Source organism: Lactuca sativa, chromosome 1 (genome assembly GCF_002870075.4).
Source record: "Lactuca sativa cultivar Salinas chromosome 1, Lsat_Salinas_v11, whole genome shotgun sequence".
NCBI lineage: Eukaryota > Viridiplantae > Streptophyta > Magnoliopsida > Asterales > Asteraceae > Lactuca > Lactuca sativa.
In genome coordinates, this window is record NC_056623.2 from 65,761,854 (window position 1) to 65,784,452 (window position 22,599).

General features: G+C 35.1%; 2 protein-coding genes across 2 annotated transcripts; both read right to left on the bottom strand.

Moving 5' to 3' along the window:
- Positions 1-4,030: 4,030 nt before the first annotated feature.
- LOC111915181 (coatomer subunit beta'-3) lies at positions 4,031-6,936 on the bottom strand. The gene is made up of 9 exons (XM_023910852.3): positions 6,866-6,936; positions 6,548-6,568; positions 5,793-5,854; positions 5,648-5,702; positions 5,484-5,520; positions 4,935-5,260; positions 4,689-4,820; positions 4,385-4,605; positions 4,031-4,310 (listed from the first exon to the last, which is right to left on the bottom strand). The coding sequence occupies exons 1-9, from the start codon at positions 6,866-6,868 to the stop codon at positions 4,250-4,252; spliced, it is 918 nt and encodes a 305-aa protein (XP_023766620.1). The 5' UTR covers positions 6,869-6,936; the 3' UTR covers positions 4,031-4,249.
- A 1,134-nt stretch (positions 6,937-8,070) lies between these two features.
- Positions 8,071-9,859, bottom strand: LOC111915220 (serine/threonine-protein kinase PCRK2). The gene is made up of 4 exons (XM_023910898.3): positions 9,417-9,859; positions 9,046-9,312; positions 8,863-8,982; positions 8,071-8,750 (listed from the first exon to the last, which is right to left on the bottom strand). The coding sequence occupies exons 1-4, from the start codon at positions 9,741-9,743 to the stop codon at positions 8,385-8,387; spliced, it is 1,080 nt and encodes a 359-aa protein (XP_023766666.1). The 5' UTR covers positions 9,744-9,859; the 3' UTR covers positions 8,071-8,384.
- Positions 9,860-22,599: the final 12,740 nt, after the last annotated feature.

The following is a 22,599-nucleotide window of genomic DNA, read 5'->3' on the forward strand; positions in this document are numbered from 1 at the left end:
CCTTGAAATTAGCCAATGAATTAAGAAAGAGAACTGTAGCTGATTTTAAGAGCCTCACCCTCTCTCTCATATTCTTCTAATTGCTACTTGGTGTTTGTGACTCATTATAGGTGCAACAATTAAGGCATTAAGCTCTTGAAGGTCAAGATCTACAAGCTATAAGGAAAAGGTATTCATCTAACTTTGTTCTGGTTATAAATTTCGAAATTATATGCTAGTTTAGGGTTTATGCTTTGGATAATAATTTGCATGTATAACTTGAGAAAAACCTAGTCCAAAGCATTAGGGTTGCATGTAAACCATAGAAATTTTGTAGTGCTCAAAATCATTAGTATTTGCATAGGTGGATGAAGTACGTCATTCGGGTTATACATACAGATAGCCTGACCCTTATCTTCGATTACCATATTATGCAAAATGACACAAGCAATCAATACACTATTTATTTATCTTTTATCATGTGCTCGTATTGGGTGGTTTATGTAGTAACATTTCTTTTTTAGCACACAAAAAGCACCTTCAACATCCTTCCTTGCCGATTCTTGTGCTACCTTGAACAACTTCCTTTTTTCATCTGGTGGATATGTGTATGATTTGACAAAAGTAGCATACTCTGAATATGTATCTCATCTCCAAGGTAATACTCAAACTTGTATTCATTTCTATTCACAACATATAGAAAATTAGGTGTTTTACCCTGTAGAATGTCATTGAATATCAGCGACACACCTAGTACATTCAAGTGATTATTTAACATTTCTATACCAAAGAAAGCATGCCAAAACCATAGACCATTTGACACTACTGCTTCTAGCATTATAGTCGACACTCCATGATCACCCTTTTTTGGACAATTTTCCTCAAAATGTGTACAATTAATGTTACAGAGCATTCCTCTAAAATCGTGTTTACTTTCATGTGCAGCATACAACTGTTTAAAGTCACTTCTCATAGGCTTCCACAAATATGTTTCACGGTATAGGTCTACAAGACACTCACAAAATTTGTATACAAATTCCCGAACGGTTTTTTCTGACATCTTCAAATACTCATCTTGTGCATCGGCGGTGTTGTCGTATGCCAAAATCTTAATTGTTACAATACACTTTTGAATACGACTAAAACCTAGTCTACCTTTAGCATCGTATCTCCATTAAAAGTATTCGTAAGTAGCTTCTAAATCATTCGTTATACACATGAATAAACGTTTACTAATACGAAAACAACGTTTGAATTGAGTATCGTCATATAGTCAATGATCGGTAAAGTAATCACGTACGAAATATGTGTGTGCAGCCTCACGATTCGTGTTGATTGAATTTCTAGTCCTCTTGATGGTGTTTGAACTTTCGCATTATTGACCCATCAACGCAACGACCGCTTCCATCAATGAGTGAAAATACATATCATCATCATCCTATAAAGAATTGTTCATTAGTTTTGATGTTTGGTGAACAAATAGTTTTAGTATATATAGATAGAGTGAGTGTTTTGTGGTGTGTGATTTAAATGGTATAAATAGTATTTATAGAGAAAAATATGGTAGTTATTTATTTATTTATTTATTTGAAAATTACCAAAGTGTCATGCAACTATTTTTTTATTTCCCTCTCCCTTGTATTGAAATGTAGTAACATTCACGAGGCCTTACAATCAATATGCATGGAGGTGGTATTTCAAATAAAATCATGCATAACTTTTGTAGACACATCACCATACAGGTATGAATGTCTTTACATTTCATATAACCTAAATGTGATTTTGGAACCCTAACCTGGTGTAGGGTATAAAGTGTCCTTTTACAAATTAAAAGAAAATAGTGATAGAAATAAAAAGTACATTGACTAAATAGTGGAAAGAAAAATTAAACCACCGATTTTCCTAGTATAGATATAATTTGGGAATATCCTTATCACATTCACGGGTAGTTTAGCCCATTATAAATTTATAATGTTTTCAAAGGAACTAGTTGAAAGAAAGAAAAAAACATCATAAATGGTCCTTGTGGTTTCTTAAAATCTGAAGTTTAGTCCCTGTGGTTTAAAAATGTCATAGATGGTCCCTGTGCTTTCAAAACTTTTGACGATTGGTCCTTATTGCTAACTCCGTTAAATTTGTCCGTTATCTAAAGGGCATTTTCGTCTTTTCACGATCATATGGACCATTTATGAAGTTTTTCTCTTATTTAATATTATTATTATTATTATTATTATTATTATTATTATTATTAAAGGTCTTTCTCTCTCTCTCTCTCTCTCTCTCTCTCTCTCCATGACCACCATCAACCTCCCAAGATCCACACAACCATTGCCACCTTCTACCATCATGAATCACCTTATTCCTCCATTCACCATCACCGAACACCGTTCCCAGCTCCACAATCTCTATTCCAGCCACCGCTTCACCAAGACCCACCTTCACCATTTCACCACCATGACCACCAAAACCACCACCCTTATTTCCTCAAAACTTCCAGCCACCTTACCCTACAGTCCTACTCCATAAACAAATAGCAATTAACCTTCAAACAAACCTTCACAACTTTCTAATTCCAGTCTCCATTCACTTACCTTCATCAACTTCTTCTCTACTCTTCATCCCCCTACACCACCCACACAAAGATCACTACCCAACGTCACCTTCAATCACCAAAGACCTCCCATATTCCTCCATTATCATCATCCCTAATAGCTGCAAATGTAAAAAATAAAAGATAAAAGAAGAGGCTAGTCTATTCAGAAAGGAGAAAAAGGAGAACTGTGATCGAGATTAGAAGAAGGAGAAGGAGGATGTGACGTTGGCTGATTGTGTTTGTCGATCGGATTCTATGAATCGAAGGGGGTCCGATTTCTAGTTTGATACTATTTTTAGTTCCTTGGTTGTCTCTCTCCGGTATGTTTAATGGAATCAACCACCGCTAGTCGTCCTTCTCCGATTATCCCTCTCACCGTTGATGTGAAACCTCGTCGATCTAACCCTTGTCGGTGTTTCAAGGTCCGGTTTTTTCGATCTAACCCTTATTGGAGTTGCCTATTAAAGAAAGCCCAAGCACCGCCGGACCCACACCGACGATGAACAGATTTGAAAGGGGTTGACGATTGGAAGTCAACTGAATGGAAAAGGGTTGACGACTCAGATTTGCCGGAGAGGGCGAAATCAACATCGATCTAGCAGTTGTTGAGCATGGTGGGTTGGGTACGGTAGGGCGTTTGATTTACCACGATGGGTGCAGTCGGTAGCCGATGAATCATGGCACCATGAAAGCTTCAACTTTTTGTACACTGTGTGAGAGAGGGAAACAAAGGAGGGGGAAGCAGGCGTCAAAGAGAGAGAGAGAGAGAGAGAGAGAGAGAGAGAGACCCCTTTGTAAATAAGAGAAAAACTTCATAAATGGTCCCTGTGATCGTGAAAAGACGAAAATGTCCTTTAGTTAACGGAGTTAGCAATAAGGACGAATCATCAAAAGTTTTGAAAACACATGGACCATATATGATGTTTTTAAACCACATGGACTAAACTTCAGATTTTGAGAAACCATAGGGACCATTTATGATGTTTTTTATGAAAAAAATTCTAGTGAGTTTATTATTTTCTAATATTGACTTTTTAGTCGAATGCATCGAACAAAAGTACATGTTATCTACTTATCTTATATGAATAACCATTTATTTTAACTTTGGAGGCTATTACGAAATAACATTGTATTTAAACCAATGGCAATTTGGAATCTCGACCATATCCTCAAATCCTAAACATTATCATATGTCAACGAATTCCTAAACGTGGTTTCTATTTATTAACAGTACATTAAATTTATTTTAATTGATTAGACAAAAGCAATATATATATATATATATATATATATATATATATATATATATATATATATATATATATATATATATATATATATATATATATATATATATATATATATATATATATATATATATATATATATATATATGAAATCGATAAATTTTGAAAGATATACAATGGAGATCATTCACACACGATTCTTAAAGCTTCATTCAACCAATAATATAACATCACATTTTATTTATTTTATTAATTATATGATTTCATACATCATACATATATAACAGTGAGATATATCATACATATATAATATTTAGATATATCATACATCATACATATACAATATTAAGATACACGATATTTAGTAAAAGGTGCATTTTAATAATAGTAATACATAATACACCTATAGATCAGTTGATCTACGGTTTGCTCAAGAACAAGCACGGATGACATGCCCAACGAGTATTCCTTCATCGCAACCAAGTATAACCCTATTATATAAAAATAATTGTAAGTTTTATAATCATATCAACCGAAGGTCAAATGTAAAATTCAAGAGACTTACTGGGATGAGTCTTTTATGAATCCAATGGTCCAAACTCTGCCAAGTTCGGAGGTAAACACTTGGTCTAACTTATAAGTTGTCGCATTCCATGCATGTATAGTTTTGTCTTCAGATCCGGTAATGATTAAATTAAAGTCCAAGTTCACATGTAGTATAGACGTAATATTGTTTGTGTGTCCTTCAAGAGTTTGAATACAAACCTCGGTGTCATAGTCCCAAACCTAATTATAATTAATGTTCATGTATTAGTATAATGTTGGTTTACTTTTGATCAAATAAAAAGATAAAAATTACATAGACATACCTTAACAGTATAATCATCGGATCCTGTGACAAAGTGGAGCTTTTCATCGGTTTCAAAAAATTCAACACAATTCAAACCTTTTGAATGACCTACAATCGACAAATGTGAACTTGATGATCCAAGATTCCACATCTTGAAAGACAAACATATAAAAGAATTAGAATCATAGTATCTAATCATGAATATGTAGTTACTTGTACGCAGTACGCATTAATGGGTTGTACAATGAAAGTTAATACTATGTACCTTAATGGTGCAATCGAGTGATGCACTTGCGAATACATTCGCATCCCTCGGGCTAAATGCTACTTGCATGACATAATGTTCATGCCCTTGAAATGTTTTAGTGCATTCCCAACCATTCTCCCAATCCCATAGCTTTATGAGCTTGTCATCAGATGCAGAAAGTATGTATGGAAGAGATGGATGCACAACCATAGACCTAATGAAGTCTGTGTGTGCCTTTAGCTCCACGACACTTTCCATATTGTTATAGTTATATACACGAAGAAAGCCATCATCGGATCCAACAACAATCCATTCTTTGTGTGCAATAAATTTTGCAGTTCGTACTACAAAACATAAATAAACTACAAGTAAGCATAACTAGATTTCACAAGATACAAGTCTATAACTTTAGTAAGAACTTGTAAAAAAATCCACCAAATAATCCACAATCAACAATAGATAGTAAATCAAAGTGTCATTCGAGTAATATTCTTAAGCTTGAACATGAGACATCGCATATTTATTACAATCTAACTGTTAGGACAAATGTCGAAAAAAATCACGTACCTGGCGATTTGCCGGTTTCAAAAGTCTTCTCTGTTACCTACAAAGAAGATGCTACCCGTGAATAAATATTTGGATATATGTATATGTTTTATTTTTGTTGGTATCATAATCCCATATTATAAAGATAATCCAAATAACAAGTACATAAATTGATAATGGCTTACTTGAGAGTGAGAGTTCCAAATAGAAACATTTCCAGAGTACAAACCTAACAAGACCCTTTAGATAGAAAAAATGTAATTTAATTGTTAAGTATGTTTAACATACGCAAGAAATAAGAAAGAAATTAAAAATAGAAAAAATCATTACCATGGTTCGGTTGGATGCAAGTCAATCGATTTAACTCTTTCAGATTTTTGAATGAAAATTTTCTGAAATCAAATAAAAAAGTTGCAAAAACAAGATTAATTAATAGTATGTTTAAGGAAATTAAGTAATCTAACCACATTTTAATGTGTTGAAAAAAAAATAACCAAAAATTTAATTTTTAACAAAAATAACTACTTGATCTGGAATAAATATTTCGGACTAAGAAAAAAATACAGTATTTTTTCTGAAAATACATTTCAGACTGACATTCTGGAATTTAGGACCGACATTCCGGATTCTGGACCAACATTTCGGATTTCGAAAAAAAAAACTCATGAAATTTCAAAACCAAGTCTTAAAATCCAATGAACAATTATGGACTTTCACGAAAAATGTTGGTTTTTTTACTTAAATCAAACAAAAACTTAAACAAACATCGTAGACATGAACTATATACGATATTAGTCTATAAAAGCCGACATTTTTTTGTAAAACGGTGACATTAAAAACTTCGAAATAAACATTTCGGATATAAGTAAAAAGATTTTTTGAAAAAAATTTGAAAAAAAAAATAAAATAAAATAAAAAACTCTAAAGTATGAACAGTAGTCTGAAATTAAGCATTCCCGAAGAAATGATTATTTTTCAAAAACTGAAAACATATAGCTATTTTCTTTAAAAAACTCATTTAGAATCGTTAAATTATTTAATTTCTCTCGGTTCAATTTGCATGAAAGCCATGTTGGAAAGGTTACCTTGATCTCGATTGCAGAACTCTATTCAACAGCGAAGAACAAAATTTCCATTATTCGATACATGAAAAATATACAAATTGGTCAGTGACAATTTAATTAAACGTAAAAATCAACTAATAACTTAAATTTCTCAATAAATTAGTAACTAATAATAGATGTAAAAAAGAAATACAAGCAATCATTACATAATTTTTTTGTAACAACCATTCAAAATACATATCTTAAAACATAAAATAGATATGATAATCATTTTATAAATACACGTTTTGAAATAACATCTGTATTATTGCTAATAAAAAATAATAATAAATAACTAACCATTTTAATTATACTTGATGGTTGGAGGTTTGTGGCAATATATGTTGTAAGGTGCGAGCGAAATCATGTTATATATATAGAATGGATTGGGAGGTTTTGGTATGCAAGCAGTCGAATTTGACCCATGGTATCAAATTATCAATGGTGTCACTTGATACCTTGCCAACCATTGATTATGCAAAATAATTCTTTCAACGGCGAAGATCGTATGATATTTAGTGGCGAACTAAAACAGAAGAGTTCAAAGAAAGAAGGTAATGCGTTCCAATGTATCATTATGTAGTATTATTTTGACAATTTAATAAGAGTCAATTACAATAATGGTCCTTGTAGTTTGTTTAAAATCGTATTGTCTAATCTTTGAAAATTTAAGAGATTATGTTCTTATGGTTTAAAAAAAATTCCTTCGTCTAAAAAGAAAAAACAATTACTATTGTCTTTTTCATATCTTTTTTCTATTTCTAAGTTTAATTATAGAAAATAAGAAAAAGATTAACCTCAATCCCCAAAAGAAATAACAATCTTTGTAGATCAAATACCGAAAGACACGTTTCTACCTTACAACACATGATTCCAAATTCAACTGTGGAGTTGTGAGACTTAAATCCATGCATTGCAATTGCTAGCTCAAATGATCCTTTTGGTCCTTTAAATACCTTCAAACACTTCTAGAATTGCAAATTTGCAATCATTAATTTCATTTAGATAATACAAAGTGCTTTTGTGAATAAACTTTGATTTAGAAATAATATCACTCCAGTTCAATGGTAATTCACTATTTCATTTAGAAAATACTTTTTTCACTTCATGCAACTTTTTCCCTAACTTCAAATGTCTATAAGATTTTTCGTATGAACTTGGATTTAGTCGATTCTTTATCTATGGATTCATATATATCATATCAACCACACAAATTTCTCTTAGAAAGGAACTACATATTGGCTCTAGATATCGAGTTATAAGCTCCAAAGTGATCTATTTACTAATTTTTGAACTTTTCAAAAAATCATCATTTTTCACATAAGTTTCAAGGAAACATTTCTATTAATTTCGAAGGACACACATACTATTAATAACAACTTATGAAACTTAATCAATGAATTCATTTTGAATTTAAGCTCTTAAATTCAATTTTCTTTTTCAATATATGCTAGGATCAATACCATATCAGCTCCACATGTGCAAATAAACATGCAAAACCGAAGTAGGCGGGTGTAAAGATGAAATAGTAACAAAAATTAGAGTTCAATGGCTTAATTGCCATGCTTTGATCTTACATGGCTAACTTGTGACAATTTTGTAACTTCAAGATCATTTGAGTCACCAATCCTAGATTTTAAGAAGCAAATTACACGACAAAACATAATTTGTTACTCGATATGATACAAAACAGTACTCCCTCAAAATCAACAAAATTTCAAGAGATCCAAGATGTTATTGTGAGTCGTTTTGCATGTACTTAAAAAACTTTGTTTCTTTCTTCAACTTAATAGGAACTTTTTTTTTTAAAAAAAAAAGTCTACACCCCTTGTGATGGAACCCCAATGAGTTTGTCAACCATTTTCAAGACATGACTCATCTTTGGCCTAGACTTTGGGTTTTTCGACAAGCATCTGTTGGCTATAATCCACAACTTTTGCGCTGACTTAATCGAGTAATCATCTTCAAGTCTTGGATCAACAGTTACCCTTTTTGATTGTAGGTAGGATTTCACCCTTTTTACAATCCGCAGGTCGTTCTTACTATGGTTTCTGTCCAATGGGAGCCTACCCGTTATAAGTTCATACAGGAAGCACCCATAGCTCCATACATTGCATGCGGCTGTCAGATGCCCTGTTTCAATGAATGTTTGATTGTACTCTGGAGCCGAATACCCTGTAGTTACCTGATCATGACATTATATATAACATATATATATATCAAGAAATCCAGATATTTAAAGATGAAAACTTTGGTTATAGACTTGAAAATCCACCATAAAGTAGGAGGTAGCATACCGATGAGGTTGAAATATAGTTGAGTGGGTGAGGATGTAAACTAAGCCACCTGAACGAAAGCTTAGCGTTCCATCGATCATCTAGAAGGATATTAGACGATTTGAAATCTCTGAAAATTACCTACAAACATCTCCATTTGTAAACTACTTGTTTTTAAATGCAGCGAGCCATTGAAATACGTACCTGATACTCTGCTCCTTCATGCAGATGGGCTAAGCCACGAGCAACATCTTGAGCGATTTTCAGTCTCATGGTCCACGAGAGATGCGTTGTGGACGTTGCAGATGATAAGCAATCCTCCACACTTCCATTACGCATATACTCATAGACTAAAATCGGCGGGTTTATTTCCGTTTCATCATCTTCTACACAGTAACCAACTAGCTTTACAAGGTTTGGATGATCAATCACACCCAGAAGACTCGCCTCCCTTAGCCGTTTTATATGCCCCTGTTGCAATAATCATTAATCAATACCAAATTCAAAACCTTTCTGAATTCTCTCGTAATCTCACGCTATTTCAGAAAGGAATTGAGGAAGAAAATTAAACTAACCGGCAATCGTCCATTGGCGAGCTTTACAGCTACCTGAATCTCATCAAACGGACATTCCAGACTCTTAACTGTGCCCTTATGGACGCTCCAAAATTCACCCTCTCCAATCTTGGAAGACATGGAAAAATCGCTAGTTGCTGACTTGAGCTCGCCGAATGTGAAGACCCTAAGATTGTTTCCTTTTAGGGCAAAATTTGAGGAGGTATGATGATCGGATTTGGACCGTTTGAAATCCGACGAAGCGGTATAAAATGTTTCAGTCGAACTCGATTTTCCTCGACTTCTGGGTTCATATTCGAATGAGAAACATCTACAATGAAACACCATTCTTCCTTCAAATCATTGATTTCAAAAAGGTTAAGGTAATAACGAAAATGCGAAAGAAAGTGTTATGGAAACGTGACACGACTCCATGGAAACTAAAAGGAATCTGTCTACTGGTAGTGGAAATTTCCTTCTCAATTTCGGAGGTGACGATATAATTCACTTTTTGTTTTAGAAGAAATTTATTATTTCATTTTGTGTCATTATGAAATAATATAAAACCCTTTTTTGCAAAAAAATTCTATTGAAATATATGATTTCAATTTTTATGAAAGGTGTCAACGAGTTACCAGTTATAGGTTCGGAATTTGGTTAAGTTTGGGTTTTCTTGTTTAATCAATAAAGTTAGAAAAATAAAAATATTAATCCAATTCAACTTATTTAATTTAACGGACTGAAAGTTTAATACATGCGTGGGATTAAATTCATTTGTACAACTACAAGCACTTTTATTCACCACTCATCTTCTCGATTCTCTATGCCCAAAGCTAAATGTAACTATTATTGTGAACAGCCTCTCAGGTATTTTATATGGGTCCTGACAAGTAGCATTGTAGTGCCTATTGACCGTTTGATTAGATTCTTATTTTTATCTTAATTTTGTTTTTAGATTTTCCTCTTCGGCCCGTTTGTTTGCATCTTAATACCATTTAATAAGGATAGGTCTGAATCGGTAAGATTTAGACTGTTTGTTTACCTCTTATTTTGTGGTCTTAATCTGAATTTTATCACTTACCGAATCAGACTTGGAAGCCCATCTGAAAAGAAAAAAAAAGACGTCCGTTCCCTTTTTGCCCTGGTACGTCACCCCTTTCCCTCTTCTCTTTCTTTCACAACCGCCGACCCCTCCTTCTCCTCCATCTCCAATCGCACAATTACAACCCTCCGACATCATCCGTTTGGCTCCGTTAAATCTGCAACGCCGCCGCCATCGCCGTATTCACCACCGTCTCCGACTGCATCGCTTATGTCGCCTTCGCCTCTGGGTCGTGCTGCTTCGCCCTCGACATCTTCTTCAGGTAATTATAATCAAATCCGGTAATGTTTCCAGTTCGTGTCCGGAAAGAAATTGAAAATGAGTTGAAGTCAAAATTCAACGATGATTTTGATTTTTATGGTCTATATGTGTTCATTCGAACATACATGGAATGGTTTTACTTGATTGAACATACTTGTTTGATTGGAGTCGTACGCAATTGAGTCAATTATGTTCATCGGAGTCAAACATAAAAAGTCAAAATTGAATTCTTATTTGTTGATTCAGTGAATTTCAACTCTAGTTTTGTTCATGTTGATAGCGAATGGCACGATATTGAGATTGGGAAGTCAGGTTTGATACCTGGATAGCGAAGATGACACAGTCGATTTGAATGATTGGAAACTATTGGCTAGTAATTATAATGAAATATTAGGTTGTTTAGTTTTCATTGTATTTTTTTGTAATATTGGGTGTAATGTTTAGCATCCTACTTCCATGGATTTTTTTTTCAAAGATATGATGTTGTAATTGAAAGAAATGATACAAAAGGGTAAAATTGTCATTTTTATCATTCAGCACCAAAATTCAAAGGTTCAAACCAAACAGCATGTTAAAAATTCAGACCTTCTTAGAAATTTAGACCTCTTAAAAATTCAGATCCTGCCAAACAGGCCCTTAGTGTTTCAATGAACGTATCCTAATTGTTCCATAAAATAGATAAGTCGATTGAACTAATACACGATAGTAAGTGATATATCAAGTAGAAAAACACGTTATGTAATAAGGTTGTCTTGTGTAAACAAAAAATATATATAGCATTAGGTAAGTGGTTAAATATATATGTTCCAAAACATTTTATGCATGCATAAACATTTCTTTTAGGAAACCTTTTTAAAGTTGTTGCATTATGAGGAAATCCATAATGTATTGATTTCATAGAGTTCAATTAATAAATCACTTTTCTCCATTTCATACAAATTTATAATTTTGTTTCTTACAATAATACATTGAACTCTATAAAGTTTAATGGAACATTACCAAAAATTTATAATATTTATTTAAGACTTGTAAACTTTCATTTTTTCTATTGAATAGTTTAGTGACCATTGAACTTCAAATTCATTAAATGTCAAGGTAGTATCTCACAATGATAGAGTTTCATTTATTAAGTAGACTTGCCACCTCATCAACTCTCTCATTGAACTCTCCATTGTAGATGCTCCGAGTGGTGTTGTAGCCATGCTCAGCCTTAACTTAAGCAAGGGCTTATGGCCCCTAATTTCTAGTAGAGATTGTTAGTTTGTTACGCAATACACACATACACCACAATCAACAAGTAGCGATGCTGGGACGATTCGATTTCAGTGTGCTTCTTCCTTCTCATCTTGACGCCTTCTCCTCCTGTCCCTCCAATATCGATTTTTGAAAATGGATTACTGAAAGATCTGAAACGCAACCAACATCTTATCTATTCTTCCTTCTCGGTCCATTCTCTAATTATATATTGAGATTTGACAATTCATGATTGTCGATTGTAAGAAGTAAGAATAACAATATTTTATCTTTTCAGTTTTTATGTTTCAAATACATTGTCTTTAGGAATATAACACAACATTATTGCATCAAATACAGATGATTGACTGATTTTTGTATCAAGAAAATAATAATATTTTAAAATTTTGGTTGAAGAAAATCTTATTTTAGAAACTAAGATAGTTTGAAATTAGAGAATTTGTTGATAGATTTCTAAATATTTAGATGATTTACAAGTTTTTCATGTTTGTCATCGAGGAGGTACTTCCCTTAATCCATAATTCATTACTTCCGATTTACTAGTTTGTTCATTTGTAGTTAACTTGGTCAACTGGTCTTTGAGTAACTATTATAACCTACAGTTGTATTTTATTATTTTTTGTGTTCTGGTAAGTACAAAAAGTACTTGTTTCTATCACACAATTTGAATATACTAGACTAGGTATTAAATTGTTACCGGAGACCACTAAAAAATAGAAAAGATTTTCTTTTTCTTTATACTTACTCACTTGTGAGCATCATAACAATTATTAAGTCATTTTTTAAAGAACTTATTAGGACACTTTAAGGGTATTAAAAACATCATGTCTTGCAAAGGTCTTCAAATGCCCCATCTTGTTACAAATGTATAAAACAAAGAACACAAAATGGGCTAGGGTTTCGTGAATAAGGTTTGGAGGTGATGGAGGCTGAAGTTGAGGCCAGTTAAAGTGTTTAAATAGGATGCAATCCCTGAAAATTAGGGTTTCACTCTGGCAGCCCTACTCATCGAGTCGAGGCCTCTCGACTCATCTAGTAGAATTCATGCCCCGCGTCCAATCATTTGTTCCTACTCGACGAGTCTGGGGCCTCCAACTCGTCGAGTCCCATTGCAAAAATGAATGTTCTAATTTAAAATACATACCAGGATTCGGGCATCACAGGTCTTCACTAAGACACATGACCAAAGGGTCCTTATCGAGATATAGTCATGAGAGGCTAATTATTTGTGCGTGGTATTTTGGGGAATTCACTAAGCTTCGTGCTTACAGTGTTGTATGAAATGTGTTTCAGGTACCTCTCAGGATCGTGGGAAGGCGTCGGTATAATTGTACACACCAACTTGATATTATGTTTTGAGGATTCTAGGATATTGTCAAACATTTTGTTGTCTTGTGTTTTGAACAACTTATAGATTTGGGTTTGAGAAATATGAAATATTGTTTTGTGTGGTTTTAAAAATGAAAATTTTATTTGAAAATTTAGAGTGTGACAATTAGGGTGTTAAAACCCTTTGCTTTGCGTTTATGATTAAATGAATCATTGAAATCATAGATTAAATTGATATTTGGAACATTTATTCTTGTTTAAATTATTTTTTCAAGTTTGATTGCAAGATCCATATGTGTTAAAGATTGTTATTTTATTCCTTATTGTTGAATTAATACAGTTTAGATGATCATTTTGATTGTGTTAATTTGAATCATAGTTGTCCATGATCATTGGTAATGATGACTAGAGTTTGATCATAAACTAGGGTTAGGATAACATGCAATTATGTCTTAAACTTGTGGGGATCTTGTGGCATCCCCATTTTTCACGGCAAGAAAAGACCGGTTTCGTATATGCTTTGTAAAAATCAAAGTACTTCTTTTCATAAAAATGTTGCGGAATTTGTACCCAGAAAAAACACGATAAATACGTTATCAAAACATTTTCGAAGAAACGTATTTTATTCATTTTGAAACGTTTGGGATGTCGTTGTCAATACATAAACATAAGCATAAACGGAACTTACATTTATTTACACTAGTGATCTACATCTCTTTAATCTCTCAGTGTAATGTGACTTCATATCAACACCTGTGATATAAATAAACTAAGTGGGTCAGGTTGGGAAACCTGGTGAGTACATAGGGTTTTCAACCCACAATAATATAATTATTATGTTTAAACAATCAAACAATCAACCCAATTACCCATCCCTATTATCTTCTTTAGTCTTAAGGATCTACCCTAAGAATCAGCTATTCATCGTTTATTTATTCGTAAGGATCATCCTAAGGAATCGGTACGAAGTCCATCGTTACCAAGGCTTATAGATTATAACCGGTGAACACGTAGTCCAAAACATCTGGTAAACACTTAGTTCAAAAGTAACTAGTGAACACACTTAGTTCAAAATACCTAGTGAACACACTCAGTTCAAAAATACCTAGTGAACACACTCAGTTCAAAATACCTAGTGAACACACTCAGTTCAAAAATACCTAATGAGCACCTAGTTCAAAAACACCTACAGGTTACGAGCATGTTAGCGCTCCACTGGATTGTCTAGTATCGTCCATGGTCGTCATCTATACTCCATTAGATGACTGGATCACTGTCAACATTGATGTCTTTCATCGTGTTATCACACAACAACTATTTCATCTACCCATGTTTTACCCAACACATTTTGTAGATATAAAATACATATACAGTTTAAATCATTTAAAACATGTATAAAAAAATCTTTCACCCAGCATAGACAACAAGTATTCAGACATTATGCACACATAGCACGTAATTTATATTAAAATACTTCATATCTATGTGTAAGATGAAAGGGACTATGCACTCACCTGGTAAGGTGGTGAGTCGGCACTCGGACAGCACTTCGTTACTCTTAAAATAATTATCCCTTGACGAAACCTAGTATCATTACCATTAGAGTTTAGTCTAACGTTAACCGCGACTAATTAATAGTCTAGCTATTATTACTATTATATAAGCGTTAGGAAACATCTTATATAACTCATAATAATAGCCCCAATACTCATTATAAGTTCATAATAACGTTACTATATTAAAACATAAGCTATACTAAAGATAGGGTAGGCATAACTCACTTACAACGGGTTTTTCTCAAAACCGGGCGTTGCAGGGGCAGAACTTCCAAGCTGAAATATCTTCTTCTCGGAGCCTTCTGACGCTCCGAGACTCGCCTCTAGCACCTAGGAGGTGCTAGGGAAAGGGGAAGATGGTTTGGGGGTAATGGGAGAGAAAGAGTATGAAAGGTGTGAGTTTTGGGGGTGATTTACGCCTCTATTTATAGGCTGTCTGGGCCAATTCACGTCGTGAAAAAGGGTGTTCACGTCGTGAGTTTTGTGTAGGCTCCAAGGTGAAGTCTAATGCTGACAAGTGGCGTCGGACGCAGGTAAAACAGCCAATCTTTAAAAATTCATAACTTTCGCATACAAACTCCGTTTTTGATGTTCTTTATATCCACGCATAGGTAAAAACAATATCTACAACTTTCCTTTTGAATCCATTGGCTAATTCTCAACCGATTTTAAATCTAACAGTAGGAGGAGTTTAGACTGCTAAATGACCGCGAAGAATTCGTAACTCCTTCATACGGAATCCGTTTTCGTCTATCTTTTTACCGTTGAGTTCCTATTAATGAGATCTTCAACTCTCATTAAGGTTGTGTAAGCCAAAAACCGCTCGAACTAAAATTCGAGTTTCGGGTCGTGCACTGCTATGCCAAATCTTAGAAAAATCATAACTTCCTCATACGAAGTCAGATTTGGGCGTTCTTTTTTTTTTTTTGTATGTTCTCGATTTAATGTATACTACAACTTTCATTTAGATCACTAAGGCTAAAAAGTCTTCTATCTTAAATTCACTATTTACGTCTCCCGGTGTCGTGCCGGTTTTGCCGAAAAACTTCGACAGACCATAACTTCTTCGTTATAACTCGGGTTTCGGCGTTCTTTATATGTACGGAACTCTTGAGACATATTCTAGAACTTGGTTAAGATTATTTATTCTAAATAATCATTTGTCAAAAAGTCATTTTCGACCCCTATTATCTCTAAATTGACTAGCCCGGATCTACGGGCATTACAATTATCTCCCCCTTAGGATGATTACGTCCCGGAATCATCAACGAAACAAGGCTCACATGATGACTCCATACATTATCTCTTCATCCTAAGTAATAACCGTAACTTTGATGTTTCTTCGAACGAGTATCTAACTTTAAGACTTCCCGACTTAAGGTGGTGCCCGATCTTGGACCGGCTCTCTATTTCATGTTAGACTTTTAGTCATGATCTTTATGTCACGATCTTGATCTTTGTTGGAGACTCCTTCTTTAACAAACTTGAGATAAGTTTCTTTCTTCGATTATCATAATAGACCGATGGGTCATGTTCTAATGACCTCTCATCGTATGATGCATCGCTTGGACTCAGGTCTTTTAGAGGCAAATTACAGAACAAACTATGCCTTCATTCATGTTCTGAAGTGATATAATCACATTTTAAAAGGTAGCATTTCTAGCTACAAGCAACTTTTCGTGATACCTCTACTGATCGCTTTGATTAATTCTTCCGGATTAAGTCGGTGCTACATCGAACTCGGTTCTCTGAACCACGTGGCATACTCAGCGTAGTCGGACTCAATTCGATATGACCACTAGGGTCGGAGTATCAACAATCTTTTTAGTCATTACCGACACGATGGTAACAACACACTTGAATAAAACGAAATCAATTACTAGTTTCTTGGTAACCTTGTGACTTTCCCTGATCCAAGCGTGAGTCATGTGCTTCCGGTAGTATATGCATCTACTACCTTTCACACCTACTCATACTCGTCCCAAGTATTGTCTCGCAGTTTTCCAAGTCATCATGCAAGAAAATCACATAACAGTTTAACACATTAGATACAAAACAAAGGCTTTATTATTTCTCGAAATTGTTACATAGGTGTTCAAGTTCACCCTAGACTATGCCTCTAATAGGCTACATCATACGATACTATGGCTACTGCATGACTTGATCTTTGGATATGAAGTCCTCATCCTTGATTCCTCTCATGGTTTTCTGCTTCGTCGAGGATCATGTGGAATTCCCTTGGCCTTGGTGGTGCATTTGGTCTTGCTGCTTCGTTCTTCTTTGGGCAATTCTTTGAAAGATGCCCCCTTCTTTACATTCATAACACAACCTCTTGTTGGATGTACACTCATTGGCGTAATGCCTAGACTTTCCACACTTGAAACATGTCACCTCTTCGCCGCATTTTCCAAAGTGTTTCTTCTTGCATTTATCACACCATCTTGCTTCACCTCCTCCTCCAGGCTTTGAGAATTTTCTCTCCTTGTTGGACCTTGAAGATCATTCAAACTTCCGCTTCTCTCCTGTCTTATCTTTTTCTAGACCCTTTTCTCTTATCTGGGTCTCTACGTTCTTAGCTGCCCTAACAGCTGATTTCAAGGTAGTTGCCATTTTGACCATTGGGCCAAAGTCAGTGGGCAATCCGTTAGCAAACCTATCAATCTTTGAGAGTTCGGTAGGAACCAAGTAGGGAAATAGCTTCATCCTCTCGGTGAATGCGGTGGCGTACTCCTCAACACTCATCTTCCCTTTCTTCAGGTTTTGAAACTCGTTGTTTAGGTCTATCAGATCTATCTCTGAGCAGTACTGCATTTTCAACTGTTCCAAGAACTCTTCCCATGACATCCTTAAGGCTTCTCCTCGTGGCATCGTATCTGCCAATAGCTTCCACCAGCTCAAGACTCCAGTTTTCAGTTGTCTTACAGCAAAGACGGTCTTCTGTTTCTCGCTGCAGTCGCAGCTCTCAAACACCATCTCCATCTCGGAGATCCAATCCATAATCTCAACAGGCTTTGGGCTTCTTGAGAGACTTGGTGGTTTCACACCCAAGAAATTCTTGTACATTCGCCCATCCTTGTCGTTTCTCCTCTCCGGGCCATCCCTTCGTTCACCTTGAGTCCCCACTTGACTCACTTGGCGGCTGTAGTTCCCTTCCTCCGATTGCTCGGGAATCAGCTCGGGTTGCTCAATGGGCATAGTAGGTTCGTCCCTATTCAACATTCGCCTCATTTCTTCCCTTTGTTCAGCCAACATAGTCCAAATCATGGCTTGTACTCCAACCATGGTGATTGGCTCGGGTACATCTTCTACTACAACATGTATTTGCTGAATCACCGGGGATTGATTCCTATTCCCATTTGGATTCCCAGCTCCACTGCGGGTCCTTTCCATTTTGATCTATACACCGAATAAGGTGAATCTAGATCTTAATTTAGGATTGACGTCTTAAATCATCCTTATCACTCCGAAACGTTTATATGCTAGTTCTAATATCATAGTTAAACGCTTAGAATCCTAAACACATAAGGTTTCCAGATCCGGTCGGCAATAGACCATAGATCCGATGAAACTATAGCATAACAAATCATTTAGCACATAAAAGCAATTTAGGCATCATTCTTAAAATAAGCTAGTGCTCACACTTCACAATCATCACTTAGCATTCTAAGTTTAAGTCGAGAAATAAATTCATATTCCTAGTTCGCTTAAACTAATGCTCTAATACCAACTGTGAAATCCCCATTTTTCACGACCAAAAAAGACCGGTTTCGTTTATGCTTTGTAAAAATCAGAGTACTTCTTTTCATAAAAATATTGCGGAATTTGTACCCAGAAAAAACACGATAAATACGTTATCAAAACATTTTCGAAGAAACGTATTTTATTCATTTTAAAACGTTTGGGATGTCGTCGTCAATACAGAAACATAAGCATAAACGGAACTTACATTTATTTACACTAGTGATCTACATCTCTTTAATCTCTCAGTGTAATATGACTTCAAATCAACACCTGTGATATAAATAAACTAAGTGGGTCAGGTTAGGAAACCTGGTGAGTACATAGGGTTTTCAACCCACAATAATATAATTATTATGTTTAAACAATCAAACAATCAACCCAATTACCCATCCCTATTATCTTCTTTAGTCTTAAGGATCTACCCTAAGAATCAGCTATTCATCGTTTATTTATTCGTAAGGATCATCCTAAGGAATCGGTACGAAGTCCATCGTTACCAAGGCTTATAGATTATAACCGGTGAACACGTAGTCCAAAACATCTGGTAAACACTTAGTTCAAAAGTAACTAGTGAACACACTTAGTTCAAAATACCTAGTGAACACACTCAGTTCAAAAATACCTAGTGAACACACTCAGTTCAAAATACCTAGTGAACACACTCAGTTCAAAAATACCTAATGAGCACCTAATTCAAAAACACATACAGGTTACGAGCATGCTAGCGCTCCACTGGATTGTCTAGTATCGTCCATGGTCGTCATCTATACTCCATTAGATGACTGGATCACTGTCAACATTGATGTCTTTCATCGTGTTATCACACAACAACTATTTCATCTACCCATGTTTTACCCAACACATTTTGTAGATATAAAATACATATACAGTTTAAATCATTTAAAACATGTATAAAAAAATCTTTCACCCAGCATAGACAACAAGTATTCAGACATTATGCACACATAGCACGTAATTTATATTAAAATACTTCATATCTATGTGTAAGATGAAAGGGACTATGCACTCACCTGGTAAGGTGGTGAGTCGGCACTCGGACAGCACTTCGTTACTCTTAAAATAATTATCCCTTGACGAAACCTAGTATCATTACCATTAGAGTTTAGTCTAACGTTAACCGCGACTAATTAATAGTATAGCTATTATTACTATTATATAAGCGTTAGGAAACATCTTATATAACTCATAATAATAGCCCCAATACTCATTATAAGTTCATAATAACGTTACTATATTAAAACATAAGCTATACTAAAGATAGGGTAGGCATAACTCACTTACAGCGGGTTTTTCTCAAAATCGGGCGTTGCAGGGGCAGAACTTCCAAGCTGAAATATCTTCTTCTCGGAGCCTTCTGACGCTCCGAGACTCGCCTCTAGCACCTAGGAGGTGCTAGGGAAAGGGGAAGATGGTTTGGGGGTAATGGGAGAGAAAGAGTATGAAAGGTGTGAGTTTTGGGGGAGATTTACGCCTCTATTTATAGGCTGTCTGGGCCAATTCACGTCGTGAAAAAGGGTGTTCACGTCGTGAGTTTTGTGTAGGCTCCAAGGTGAAGTCTAATGCTGACAAGTAGCGCCGGACGCAGGTAAAACAGCCAATCTTTAAAAATTCATAACTTTCGCATACAAACTCCGTTTTTGATGTTCTTTATATCCACGCATAGGTAAAAACAATATCTACAACTTTCCTTTTGACTCCATTGGCTAATTCTCAACCGATTTTAAATCTAACAGTAGGAGGAGTTTAGACTGCTAAATGACCGCGAAGAATTCGTAACTCCTTCATACGGAATCCGTTTTCGTCTATCTTTTTACCGTTGAGTTCCTATTAATGAGATCTTCAACTCTCATTAAGGTTGCGTAAGGCAAAAACCGCTCGAACTAAAATTCGAGTTTCGGGCCGTGAACTGTTATGTCAAATCTTAGAAAAATCATAACTTCCTCATACGAAGTCAGATTTGGGCGTTCTTTTTTTTTGTATGTTCTCGGTTTAATGTATACTACAACTTTTGTTTAGATCACTAAGGCTAAAAAGTCCTCTATCTTAAATTCACTATTTACATCTCCCGGTGTCGTGCCGGTTTTGCCGAAAAACTTCGACGGGCCATAACTTCTTCGTTATAACTCGGGTTTCGGCGTTCTTTATATGTACGAAACCCTTGAGAAATATTCTAAAACTTGGTTAAGATTATTTATTCTAAATAATCATTTGTCAAAAAGTCATTTTTGACCCCTATTATCTCTAAATTGACTAGCCCGGATCTACGGGCATTACAGATCTTCATTTTCCAAGCCTCTATAGGTAGGGAGTAGGTGGATAAGTATGGATTTAAGTTCAAGATTTGTGCCTGCCGGATATGTGATATAGAGAGGTTGTTGTGTAACTTCCTGTCTCGACCATTGATGAATGGTTTGCTCAGGTGGTGGATTTGGAGGTGGATTCCCTCCATGGTTGTCTCCCAGTGCGTGAGTAGTGGTTGAAGTTTCAGTGGATGTAGTTTTTCGGATATTATAAGTAGGTGAAGATGGTGGAGTGGTATTTTTGGGCGAGGATGGTTGTGGTGAGAGTGAGAGGCTTTCTGTTTCAGATGTGGAAACACTTGAGAGGGGTATGTCCTCCCAAATGTTGATGACAGGGGGGTTAGATGATGAAGAAGTCGTGGAGCCCGGTTGCTTCTTACGAAGCTTGCCTTGCTGCCTTAACTTCTTTGCAGTTTTCTCTATCTCCGAATCAATTGGAAGTAGTGTACAAGTACGAAAAGATCTAGGCATAAACAATTAGTAACACCGTGTCTCCGGCAACGGCGCCAATTTGTTAGGTGTGTCAAACCCAACAAATAAAGGGGTACAAAGTGACTCCAAGAACACTGTTACTTTGCACTAAAAATGTAATACAATGTAAGCAGGGTCGATCCACAAAGACACGGGACGAATAATTATACCCTTTTTGCATAAGGTAAAAATGTGATCATGAAAGAGGGGGATTTAAATGCAATGAATCAAACAAAGAACTGAAATAATAATAAAGCAATTGATTAAGTGAAGTGAATTCAAGGTTTGTAAATACTCCAACTCTATACAAGACTAATTAGCAATATGATTCAAAATATGAAATGATATTTGTTTAATTCCATCCAAGTTGGCACTTAGAAATGCTAACAAGCTCTAGCAATTCTCATTCACCATTTTTAATCAATCAAAATAAGCTCTTTGATTAATTCTAATCTAACCAACCAAATCTAAACAAGCTCTTAGAGTTAGGTGGAAGGATCGCATTATGCTTTGTGTGAACTTTACCAACAACATTCAATACTCCTCATAAGCTCGGGAGTGTAAGAATGTGTGAATTTGATTTATACCTGAATTGTTCTAAGAAAATTCAATCTAGTGTTTGTTACTTGTTCTATATAACAATACAATTATGGATTTTGTATAATAGATAACTTGAATGAATCAACCCAAACTCAAATTGGACAAAAAGAACTAGAATTGAAACCAAACCTTCAATTAAAACAAAATCAAATTCACTAGATAGCATTTAAAACAAACACCAATTCAAATGCTTGAATTCACACACATAATAGTCAATACATGAAGTTGGAGAGTTAGGTTTCTAGCCACTCATGACGAGAACAAAACACAAACCTAGAAATTGAAATTAAAGTCTTACAAATTGAAATCCAAGTGTTTCCAAGTGACAATTGCCTTCAAAATGCTCCCCAAAATCGCCTCTAGAACTCATAAAAGCCACTTTACTCCTAATGGAACTAGTTGCACCCTTTTAGAAAGAAGAAGAATTGCTTTAAACTTATGACCACGTTTACACAACCCGTGTAAACACAAAGGTAAACTTTACACGTCCGTGTAAACAAAAAAAGTATGCTGCACAATTTGGTCAGGACTTCAAATTTCAATGCTCGAGAGTATGCATTTACACGGCC